Raw genomic sequence first — 13235 nt, forward strand, 5'->3', positions numbered from 1 at the left:
TTTCTCCGTCTACAACGGCACGTCTAATGATCCCTCAGGTTAAATGATGAAGGTTGACGTTGTGATCACCCTAGAAGGTCTAAACACAGGCTCCGATGAGACAGCTTACAGGAGGAATGTGGTTCGTATTGAATTCTGATGGTCTGAAAAACACCAGCACCTCTATATAAAAAAAAGTGAAAAATTGTAATTGATTTCCACGAACATCGCCATCATGACTCCCAGGAGAAAGCAATGGAACAGCTGTCAGCCCTTCATCGCTGAGAGCACAAACACCATCTCCATCATGTAGCAATTGAAAACAACTCATCATGACCCAGCTCATCCTGACGGCATTTCACACAGCCATCTCTGAAAGCGCTGTCGCGTCCTCTGGCACTGGGTAGTTTGGCAGCGCGACTGCCTGTTACAAGAACAAACTACAGCGTGTCATGGTGGCAGCTAGTGAAGGTCATCTGATGGAGCCGGACATATAAAGAAACACGTTGACGGCATTTCTCCTGTCCGCCCCCACCCAGGCCAGATAAATAAAATCAAAAGTCCATCAGAAGTGGAGCCAGCAGGTACCTGAACAGCTCTGCTGGAGAATACAGGAGATACAGGAGCCACACACTGTAAAAAAGATGATGAAGGTTCTAGTTGGATCGAAATCGATCAATTCATCACAAATTAAAAAATTCACCTTAATTGATGATCTGGCGTGAACTTCTGCCCCACTGGATCCTGGATGGATCTGTTTATGTAGTGGTTAGGGCAAGTTAGAGACGTTCTCTGAAGCTTAATGTGGTTCTATCAGGGTACCACAGCAACCACTCATGCACATGTCTTAAATGTCTTAAACATTAAGGTGCTACAAAGGGTTCCTTGAGCGATGCCACAGAAGAACCACCTTTCATTCTCTGAATGGACCAAGAGCTTTCAAAGCACCATCATGTAGCAATGTTGCCCTAAATCAGCAGCTTCAGGGTCATCATGCTGATGCTCCTCCACTGACTTGAAAAGGTGGAGAAGGGCATCTCCATCATTCCCACTCCGGGCCGGAGCACTGCTGCTGCTACTGCACTATGGAGGTTTGGTGGTGGAGCTGCAGGAGAAGAACCTCTCTCCAGAACTGCTGCTGTGTAACACTGCGTAACCCATAGAGTCATATTAGTGTAAAATCCTGTAGTGTTACTCTACCGCCTCAGCCCACATGCTGCTCTATGTTCAGATGCCAGTCCAAAACCTAGTCTCATTCTAGTCATAAACCTAACTCTGGTCCTCGTCCTAACCCTAACCTCCATCTAAAATCATCCAAAACATACCTTTAGTCCAAATTCTAACCCTAATCCTAACTTTAACCTCTATCTAAAACCCAAACCTAACACTTGTCCTAGTCCTAAACCTAGCTCTGGTCCCAATCCTAGCCTCCATCAAAAATCATCCAAAACATACCACTTGCTCTAATCCTAATCCTAAACCTTAATTTCTATTTAAAACCTAGCTAAACCTAACACTTATTCTAGTCCTAAACCTAGCTCTGATCATCATCCTAACCCTAACTCTAATCTCTATCCAAAACCTAGCTCTGGCCCTAATCCTAATCCTAACCATAACCCTAACCTTAACTTTAATCCCTTTTTAAAACCTAGCTAAACCTAACACTCAATCCTAAACCTAGCTCTGGCCCTCGTCCTAATCCTAACCCTAACCCTAACCTATTTTCAAAACCTAGCTAAACACATCACTAATTTTAGTCCTAAACCCAGCTCTGGTCATCATCCTAACTCTAACCATGATCTCTATTTAAAACCTAGCTAAACCTAACACTCAATCCTAAACCTAACTCTGGTCCTCGTCCTAACCCTAACCTCCATCCAAAATCATCCAAAGCATACCTTTAGTCCTAATCCTAACCCTAACTTTAACCTCTATCTAAAACCCAGACCTAACACTCATCCTAGTCCTAAACCTAACTTTGGTCCTTGTCTTAACCCTAACCTCCATCCAAAATCATTCAAAACATACCTTTTGTCCTAATCCTAAACCTAACCCTAACCTTAATCTCTGTTTAAAACCTAGCTAAACCTAACATTGCTCTGGTCCTAATCCTAAATCTAATCTTAACCTTAACCTTAATCTCTATTTAAAACCTAACCAAACCTAACACTCATTCTAGTCCTAGACCTAGCGTTGGTCTTTATCCTAACCCTAATCCCTATCCCAAACTGAATTCATTTTCTATTCAAGTTGATTTAAACCTTAAACCTAGTTCTGATCTTAACCCTAATCATAACCTCCATACAAAACCCAAACCAAACCCTCATCCTGGTTCAAAACCTAGCTCTGGTCAAAATCCTAACCATAATTCTGGTCCTCAACCTAGATCTGGTCCTAATCCTAACCTTAATCTAATCCAAAACATAAATGCAGTCTGGCTCTTATCCTTATCCTAAACTCAACCTCCTACCTAAACCTAACCCTTGTCTTGGTCCTAAACCTAGCTCTGGCTCTAATCCTAACCCTATTACTGTTGAGAATTTACAATGCTGGTTCTGGAGCTCTCAGCTTGTCCAGAAATGCATGTGTACAGGAGCTGTCTGGGGGGGTGATTTGTATTTACAGCAGTGGATTAAAGAGCCAAAGGGAGCCAAATGTGGTTCTTCTGCAGCCCAGGTCTTCAAATCTGGGCCACGGATCCAGTTTCCAGACTGGTGCAGATTTATTTTTAAGTGTGAAGCGAATCCGACATCCGTTGTCAAGGAGAAAGCTTGTATCCCGGTGTTTGACAGTTTCTTTTTCTGCTCAAAACCTGTGTTGGCTGTCCCCTCTGTGCCCTCCAGGCATGTCCTGCTCTGCTTCTGGCAGCTAAAACTAAAAATCCGCTTGAAACCAAATTGAGGTTTGGTGGTAATTCGGTCAAAACTGCGGCAGGCCCAGATGTTTCCTCCGCTGTGGGAAAGTTGCAGTTCTGAGGACCTAAATGTACTGAATATTGATGTACTGTCAGCGTGAGTCATGGCAATAGGCTTGTCTATGTGTGTGTGTGTGTGTGTGTGTGTGTGTGTCTATATATATGTGGACGCTACTGCTGTTACAAGCTTAAATGATATAACTCCTGACCTTCTAAAGCAGTTCCTGCCTCTGATGTCTGTGTTGTTCTGCAGAGTTTTCTCAAAGCAGAGAGGAATTACGCAAGAACCGCCGCTTACAGACACAACACCGGAGAGCCTTTGTAACCTGGATCAGTGAAGGACTAAAGGGGATGAGAACATGGAGAAGAAAGCCCCACGTTAGCAGGTAGCTGCCGTACCCAGGAGCCCAACAAGCCGTCAGCAAGAGGAAGAGTAATGGATCCAAACACACAAATAAAGTCGCAACACACACACACACACACACATATATATAATATGCATATTGCCCGTGGGTTCTAGTCCCTCGCCAGGCTGTGTTGTTCAGGTTTCTCGTGTTTTCATCAAAATACCGCAGGGTCTAGAAGAACCACAATGCCTGGCAGATTAACGGCGTCCTTTACCAACAAAACAACACTGTTAGAAGAGCAGTTTGTCTGTACTCTCCGACGTCTTGTAGGTGTAGATTTCGCAATTCGCCACCCCCTTAAAGAAGAAACACTTCGATACTTTACGACACTTTAGATGCTTTGAAGATACGTCGGTTCTCCACTCTCGTAACGGCATTAGCACCACATCACTGCCACCATTCATCAACGCATTAGTCAACAATAAAACTGGGGTTCAGTGAATTCATTTTCTATTCAAGTTGATTTAAACCTTAAACCTAGTCCTGATCTTAAGCCTAATCATAACCTCCATATGAAACCCAAACCAAACCCTCATCCTGACCTAATTCTGGTCCTAAACCTAGATCTGGTCCTAATCCTAACCTTAATCTAATCCAAAACATAAATGCAGTCTGGCTCTCATCCTAATCCTAAACTCAACTTCTATCCAAAACCTAAACCTAACCCTTGCCCTGGTCCTAAACCTAGATCTGGATCTAATCCTAAACCAAACACGACCTTAACTTCCATCTAAAACCTAAATCTAACCCGTGTGCTGGTCCAAATCCTAGTTCAGACCCTAATCCTAACCCAAATCCAACCTGAACTTCCATCTAAAACCTAAACCTAACCAGTGTGCTGGTCTTAAACCTAATTCAGACCCTAATCCTAACCCAAATCCAACCTGAACTTCCATCTAAAACCTAAACCTAACCCGTGTGCTGGTCTTAAACCTAGCTCAGACCCTAATCCTAACCCAAATCCAACCTGAACTTCCATCTAAAACCTAAACTTAATCCGTGTGCTGGTCTTAAACCTAGTTCAGACCCTAATCCTAACCCAAATTCAACCTGAACTTCCATCTAAAACCTAAACCTAACCCTTGTGCTGGTCTTAAACCTAGTTCAGACCCTAATCCTAACCCAAACCCAACCTGAACTTCCATCTAAAACCTAAACCTAACCCGTGTGCTGGTCTTAAACCTAGTTCAGACCCTAATCCTAACCCAAATTCAACCTGAACTTCCATCTAAAACCTAAACCTAACCCGTGTGCTGGTCTTAAACCTAGTTCAGACCCTAATCCTAACCCAAATCCAACCTGAACTTCCATCAACTCTTACTAACCCTATTCTACTTAATAACATACACCACATGGACAAAAGTATTTGGACACATGCTCATTGTTCATTGTTTCTTCTAAAATAAAAGGTATTAAAAAGAGTTGATCCTGCTTTTGTTGGAGTAACTGTCTCTACGGTCTTCGGAAGAAGACTTTCTACTAGATTTTCTACTAGAGCATTGCTGTGAGGATTTGATTGCATTCAGCAACAACAGCGTTAGTGTGGTCAGGATGTTGGATGAGGATCACCACCCCACCTCATCATCCCCACCTCATCCTAAAAGTACTGGATGGAGCTCCACCACCATCATTCCAGAGAACACAGTTCTTCCACTGCTCCTCAATACTGGGGGGCTTTATACCCCTCTATAGCCCACGTCCTATTCTATTGGCAGTACGTCTCTACAAGGACTAGACAAGCTCTGTGCACATCTGTGTCAGCAATAGGTGCAACTTACACTAGCTGAATGCATTCATTAGAAGGGGTGTCCACAAGTATTCGGACATATAGTGTATAGTGACAGTATCAGAACCGTAACCCTGTAGATGGTCCTGCTGGGGGAATCCTAGCTGCATTAGCACTGAAGTAAGTGGCAGACCCCCGACATGCTTTGTTAAGGGGGGGGGTTGAGCCTTTTTCTGCTGAACTGATGCTTTAACTGTAACTTTTTGGGCGAATCTGCAGTTTTGCCAGAGGCACTTCAGTAAATGGTGTGTGCTTTATATTTATATATATATAATGTGTTAAATAATGCTTCTATAGACTGCTCCAGAACAGTGTGTCAGTTGGAGGGGGCGGGACGGCGGCGTTCAGAGAATCACTTCATCACAACCTCCGACACGTTCACTCCGACAAACAGAACAGACCCTCCGAGTTCAAGGACGGTTCTGCTTACATGAATGCATTAATAATGAGGAGCGGTCCGCTGCTCTGTACAGCCAAACACCAACGCACACAGCTCCACCGCTCCACCGCTCCGCCGCTTAAAGAACCGAAGGGCTGTGTGTAATAAGAGTAGTTCATACGTCTGAAAGGCCTTGAAACCTAAAATGAGAACAAGACCACACATAATGGCTGGAACTGCGGCAGAGCGGGCTGAATGGAGCGTCAGCAGGATCGGGGTGTTGTATAATGTGTTCAGGGGCACATTAAGGCTCTCCTGGAAGCAAAGAGTCTGAACAAATCTGCCCTTTCACAGCATTTAGAAACCAGGGAGAACTGATGATCAGGTTGAGCGGAGTATTTCAATAACTTTCTATTATATTCAGCTTTCTGTTCTACTGTTCACAAATATTACATACAGCAAGACTTAAAAGTGCATGTATTTATTACAGCGACTAACAGTTATTACAATACAGTGATTACAAATGTTTATTAGAAAATTCAATGCATTGAAAAATCATTCTGGACATTCATTTTTGAAAAATATTTATTGATAATACTGTAATTCTAAATATTATTTGTTTAAAGATTTATTGTGGATATAATCATTTTATAATACATTCATTCTGAATATTAATTTTATTTAAAAATTATTCTGGACATTAATTTGTGAAAAAACTTGTATAATTGTATTATTTTATTATTAATTATATAATACATTTTTGAATATTAATGTATTTTATTAATTCTGGATATAATCATTTTATAATAGTCATTCTAAATATTTATTTAAAAAAAATACATTTATTCTGGATAATTATTGTATTAAAAATTAATTTAAAAATCTATCATAGTAAAAAAAAAAATTATATTCTTATTTTCTATTATATTTATTAACGTATATCATTCTAAGTATGAATTGTATAATACATTCACTCTGGATAGATTAGTTTTATAATACAGTCATTCTAAATATTATTTGTTTAAAGATTCATTGTGGATATAATCATTTTATAATACATTCATTTTGAATATTAATTTCATTAAAAAATCATTCTGGACATTAATATGTGAAGAAATTCTTCTGGAATTGTCATTTAATCAGTTTTATTACAATTTTACTATTTTATTATTAATTATATAATACATTATTCTGATTATTGTTGTATTATATTAATTCTGAATATAATCATTTTATAATAGTCATTCTGAATATTTATTTAAAAATATATTCTGGATAATTATCATATTAAACATTATTCAAAAAATCATTATAATCATTTTTAGAAATGTATTCTGGATAGATTAGTTTTATAATACAGTCATTCTAAATATTAATTTTCTTAAGATAAATTTATGCTGGATAATGATTGTATTAGAAATGTAGTTAACTTTGTTCTATATTAATTGTATTCTTATTAATAATATATAATAATTTGTATAATAATCTTTATAATCATTTATAAAAAAATCCAGAAATTAATTCTGGATATTAATTTTATAATAAATTCACTCTCAATATTCATTTTTGTAAAAATAAATTTGGGTTATAATAATTTTATAATACAGACTTCTAAATATTCTAAATATGAATTTTCTTAAAAGAAATTCATTCTGCATAATGATTGTATTAGAAATTAATTTTATGTTCTATATTAATTGTACTTTATAATGAATTGTACTGAAATTCATTCTAAATATTCCATTTATAATATATTCCTTCTGGATATGCCTTTTAATTATCATTATTATTATTATTGTTGTTGTTGTTATTAATAATAATAATAATAATAATAATATTGAAAAAGTTGGAATAATAATATTAATAATAATAATAATAAATTATCATGGATACTTATTTTGGATACAGATTAATAAAATAAAAATGATGGATACAAACTTCTGGTGGGACGGTATTGGGAAGCATGTGGAGAAGAACCCAATCCCTGTAGGAGGTCTGTGGAGATAAGGACAGATTCTCTCCCCAACCAGCAGTGTGTTAACAGATAGGAGTTCTTCTGTGAGAGGTCTGGACTGACTGGGTTCTCCGGCGCACTCTTTCAACCCCAGCCAAGGTTCTGAGCTGTAGCTTTGTATTCTGTACAGCTCTTGAGGAAGCAGAGAGGCAGACCCCCGGGGTCATACCATATGGATTCCATGGATTCTTCAGTTTTCCCAGCAGAGCCACAAACAGCAGCTTCATACAGAAGCAGAAGAAAGAGATTCGAGGACCCTTGGTGCTTTCGTCCCGGCCTTACAGAATAGTGCTTTCCAATAAAAGGACATTCTGGTGTTCTAGGTTTTACTGGACGCTTCTTTAAAGACCCTTCCTGCACTTTTGTGAGTAACCTCTTCCAGCAAGGCCCCCTAGTGGACAGTCGAATGTGTGTTTACTGGTGTAAATCTGCCTATGCACACCGTACACAGTGTGTAGGATCCATCAGTGCTGTCTGTGAGCTACGCTTAAGGTGCTGCAAAGGCCTCTTATCCACTTCAGGGTCGAGCGGGTCTGAGGGCACGGAGGGGAACGGGTCTGGTGGCTTTAACACGGACAAACCGGGCTGAGCCGTTCGATGGGAGGGCTGAATGACGTAGCGATCGGCTGCTGAATCAATAGTTGCGTCATTTTTGTGCCGTTGTCATGACAATATCCTCTCCCCCTGGACACATCCTATCCCCTCTGACATCATCTTACAGAAGGACCACTTTGGTCCCCTTTCGATCCCCTTTGTATTAGCTAGCATGCTACTGGTTAGCCAGCCGAGAGCACTGCAGTAGCGATGTTGGGGGAGCCCAGTAGAACAGGCCGTGCTAACACTGCAGTAGCGATGTTGGGGGAGCCCAGTAGAACAGGCCGTGCTAACACTGCAGTAGCGATGTTGGGGGAGCCCAGTAGAACAGGCCGTGCTAACACTGCAGTATCGATGTTGGGGGAGCCCAGTAGAACAGGCCGTGCTAACACTGCAGTAGCGATGTTGGGGGAGCCCAGTAGAACAGGCCGTGCTAACACTGCAGTAGCGATGTTGGGGGAGCCCAGTAGAACAGGCCGTGCTAACACTGCAGTATCGATGTTGGGGGAGCCCAGTAGAACAGGCCGTGCTAACACTGCAGTATCGATGTTGGGGGAGCCCAGTAGAACAGGCCGTGCTAACACTGCAGTAGCGATGTTGGGGGAGCCCAGTAGAACAGGCCGTGCTAACACTGCAGGAGCGATGTTGGGGGAGCCCAGTAGAACAGGCCGTGCTAACACTGCAGTATCGATGTTGGGGGAGCCCAGTAGAACAGGCCGTGCTAACACTGAGGTTGAGGGTCGTGTGAATGCTGCGTTTTTTTAATTTAGAGTAATTCTAAAAATGCTGAGTACTGACTTACTGGGTGACTGTGTATACTTACGATAGCTGGAGGAAATCTGTGACGTGCAGTTTAACCCTCTCAGCCAAAATCTCCATCAGATTCAGGCCCTGGTCAGTGGAGAGAGAGCTAGAGAGAGAGAGAGAGAGAGAGAGAGAGAGAGAGAGATGTGATGTGAATTTCCTGACCAATAGAAATGCTCCAAACTGACCTGGAACTAAATCTTTTACATCAAATTCCATTAACAGTAACGAACACTCTCCTGTAAAGCTGCTGTTTTGGAGATACAAGGTTTTTGCAGTGGAGATGACAATGAAGATATGAATGATTTGTCATTGGAAGGAGAAAGGGGACAGTCTTATGTGGTGTTCCCATATCAGGAGCAGATCAACCTTAATGAACCTATTGGCGCCATGCTGCCCAATGCCAGGCGTGGGCTAGTAGAGGGGTATATATAAAGCCCCCCAGCATTGAGGAGCTGTGGAGCAGTGAAAGAACTGTGGAAGAACATTCTCTGGAATGATGGATGGTGGAGCTCCATCCAGTACTTTTGGGATGAGTTGGGGATGATGAGGTGGAGTGGTGAGCATCATCAACCTCCTGGCTTCACTAATAACACTCTTATCACTGAATGCAATCAACCCTCACAGCAATGCTGTACACCAAATCTAGTAGTACGCTGTCTTCCCTGGACAGTAGAGACAGGTACTCCAACAAAAGCAGGATCAGCTCTTTTTAATAGCCTTGATTTCAGAAGAAACAAGGAACAATAAGCAGGTGTCCCAATACTTTTGTCAATTACGTGTATTTTTTCTGTTTGTTTGTTTGCTCCGTGGTCGGTGTGTAGTGGTCAGAGCTGTCTGGCCCTTGTTACAAAAAAAACAGGCCGAAAAACAAGCGCTGGAAAAGAGGCGTCGGAGGAGGCGCAGGTGGCTCTGCAGCTCCGATAAATCACCTGCATTTTCCTACAACACACCAAACAATAACGTGCAAATGGGATTCCTACAGAGTGTGATAGCTTTATGATAAGAGCTGCCGCCACACACACACACCAATCAATACACACATTTTCACACATAGACAGACAATTACACTCAAATGAGGCACGTGAGTGTACACACACATACACACACACACACACACAGGCAGAGTATGCCATCAAAGGTGAGAATTAAAATGTCCTAGAGGCTGTTTTTAGGTTTTCTGTGAATCCTGCCCACACACACACACACACACGCATGTACACACATACACACCCTAATAAACACACACTTGATGCAAAAAGACCTGTGTGAGAGTGTATGAGTGTGTGTGAAATTTGAGCCATGTGTTTCATTTTAAAGGTTCTTCAAAAGGTTTTTCAAACACACACACACACACACACACACATATATATATATATTTATATATATACCATATAGGGACAAAAGTATTGGGACAACTATACATTCCACCTACAGGAGCTTTTTTCTGACCCCCCATTCTAAACCCATAGGCTTTATTAATAAGGAGCTGGTCCCCCTTTGCTCTAAGCTCTACCAGCAGCAGCAGGTCTGGAGCTCTGCAGTTATTAGAGGCTCTGCTCTGAGCTCAGCACTCGGCCCTGACCCCGCTCTGTAGCTTTACGTGGTCTGACAGACACTCGGTGGCTGAGCTGCTCTCTGTGAGCTGTTCCTCCTAAACTCTTCCACTGTTCAATAATAACATCACTCACAGCTGATGGAGGAAGATCTAGGAGGGAAGGTCTAAATTTCACCAGCTGACTTGTTGTTGTTGGTGCAGCGGTGTCTCCTATTACATACAGAACCACGCTGGAGTTCAGTGAGCTCTTCAGAACCTCCCGTTATTTGTACAGCTACATATAAACTTATCTAAAAATAATCTTTGTCCAATCAGATTTGAGTAATACTTCTAATTACATTACATGTTCTATATTATTAATGACTGATGTTGACATTAGTCACAGTTTATACAATTTACTGACTCCCAGCCCACACACTATTAACTTTCTTCACCTCCAGCACCCGGAAGTGTAAAATTTTTTCCTCTGTTTATACAGTTAACAGTTATAAGGTCAAATGCATAGAATCTACAAATTATTTCATTTCAGTAATTCATTAAATAATATATTTTATGTCTGTCTCAGTGTTCAGGTCACCTCTGTTATGTCTGATATAAAACTGCATAAAATCTGCAAAAAAAAACAAAAATAGTTATTATATATATATATATATATATATATATATATATATAGCAACTACAGGGTTCAAACCATGGATAATATATGACTAATACATTATAATATATAATATATAATTATCATATTATATATATATATATATATATATATATATATATATATATATATATATATATATATCATGAACTTAGAATGGGATGTCTATAGGTATAGTATAGTATAGGTATACAGTATAGGTGTCCCAATACTTTTGTCCATATATATATATATATAAATAATGTGTACAATGTATATAGACATGACTGGGTGCCTACATTGCTGAAACTCATACTTCCATACACACACACACACACACACACACACTCTGTCTTAGATGTGGAATATGAATGGACTGCTTACTGGGAGAGAGATCACAGAGAGGTGGACGGACAAAAGTCTCCACAGACAGATAAAACCCCTTTTATTATGGAGGCAGTTTGATTCTACAACAGCTTTGTTTTGCTCTTCACATTATTTCTTCTCTAAAGACTTCTCCACCCACGTCTGCTAAGAGCTGTGGAGGCGGCAGACCGGGTCAGCGCCGTCCCTGTTTGAGAACACCTCAATCCATTAAGAGCTTGATAATGAAGTGGCGGTGTCTGAACAGCAGGTGTGAGTCAGGTGTACTGGAGCTGGGGAATCGCTCCAGTGTGAAGCCTGATTGTACAGTATCAGTTTAGCCCCCCAGCTCCTAAAAGGTCCCTGGTTTCTGCTCCTTAAGCCTCTTTTCTTCATCTGTAATGAAGGTGATCTAATAGAGCCCAGCATCCATAGATGTTTGGAAACTCTCATTCTGAACAACAAACACGTGAATCGGACGATAGGTCACATATCACTCGCGTTTTGTCCTTTCTCTGATTGAATAAAACCATAATAAGCTCACACTCGCCCCCATTCAGAGAAAAACATAGCGCATCCAACATGAACCTTGGAACGGGAATGGTGTAAACATCTCTCCATTACAATCACAGTTACTATAATAATTCCTATAATAATACTATTAATATAAAGTTCATAAAACCAGGAAATAAGCTCCTTTTGATCCAAACAGAGTTATTTGTCATGAGCATCTTGACCGATCTTGACCTGACCCCTGGGAGCTGCTCAATGCAAAGACAAGAGTCGAATCAGCTGAGAAAGGAGAGGAGGACTAACAAACTAAACACAGGTGGAAGTAATGATGAGGAGGGGGGTAGGGAGGAAACAGGAGAGGGGCGGAGCCAGGGAGGGGCGGAGCCAGGGAATTTTATAAATCAATAACAAAACATGATTAGGTACGTTTGCTACATAGTATAGACCTCGGAAGGTGTTCTATGGTATCCGGCACTAAGATGTTAGCAGCAGAACCTTGAAGTCCTGTACTTTGCAAGGTGGGGCCTACATGGGTACCCATGACCTTGTCACCGGTTCAACGGTTAATCTTTCTTGGAGCACTTTAGGTAGGTACTGGCCGCTGCATACAGGGAACACCTGACAGGGAAGACCTGCCTGATGTTCTGGAGATGTTCTGACCCAGTCATTGTCCAGAACATCACAGTTCGGTTCTTGTCTAAGTGTCTGAAATTCTTGCTAATGCTAAAGCCACAGGAGATTAAGCTCGTTAGCGCATGGATTCATTAAAAGGACCTAAACTCACTCTTCAGTGATGATGTAGCCGAAGTATCCATCATGCAGTGGGCTCGAGTATGCTGCCACGTCCATCCTGAACTTCTCCTTCACACTCGCTCCTTTCTTCTCCACCCCAGCCTCATCCACCATGGTCTTCTTCCGCGGTCCCTCTACGAAGGAGCCCTCAGCACCACGGAGCCACTGGTCCACCTCAGCATCCCCCAGATGGTCCAGATCCAGAGTGTCCGGCTCCATCTTCTTCTTCATCAGGTCCAGCTTCGTCTGGGTGGTCCGGCTCTGGACGTTCTCCAGTCCAGCAGATTTCGGACCTCCAGAGGCTGCATGGATGTTCATAAAGCCTAGAAGCGGTTCCTCAGCCTGGGTATGATCGGCAGCCTCAGGGCCTGAGCTCCGGTCCAGGTACTCCAGCAGCTCACTGATAAAGCCTTTATCCTACACAGAGGAAATGATAACGGTCAGAGTTGGGTAGAGACTGCAGCTCAGTAACTCTTCTCTGGACTGCAACAGTACTGC

General features: G+C 41.5%; 1 protein-coding gene across 1 annotated transcript in view; it reads right to left on the minus strand.

Annotated features, from left to right (window-relative positions):
* Positions 1-13235, minus strand: part of ptprn2 (protein tyrosine phosphatase receptor type N2) — a 304722-nt gene that overhangs the window by 202654 nt on the left and 88833 nt on the right. Inside the window, exons 10-11 of the mRNA XM_072687156.1 lie at positions 12730-13154; positions 8897-8983 (exon numbers count right to left, since the gene is read on the minus strand). Of these exons, the coding sequence (XP_072543257.1) occupies positions 8897-8983; positions 12730-13154 (512 nt within the window). The remainder of the gene's footprint in view (positions 1-8896; positions 8984-12729; positions 13155-13235) is intronic.

The sequence above is a fragment of the Salminus brasiliensis genome, chromosome 9 (genome assembly GCF_030463535.1).
Source record: "Salminus brasiliensis chromosome 9, fSalBra1.hap2, whole genome shotgun sequence".
NCBI lineage: Eukaryota > Metazoa > Chordata > Actinopteri > Characiformes > Bryconidae > Salminus > Salminus brasiliensis.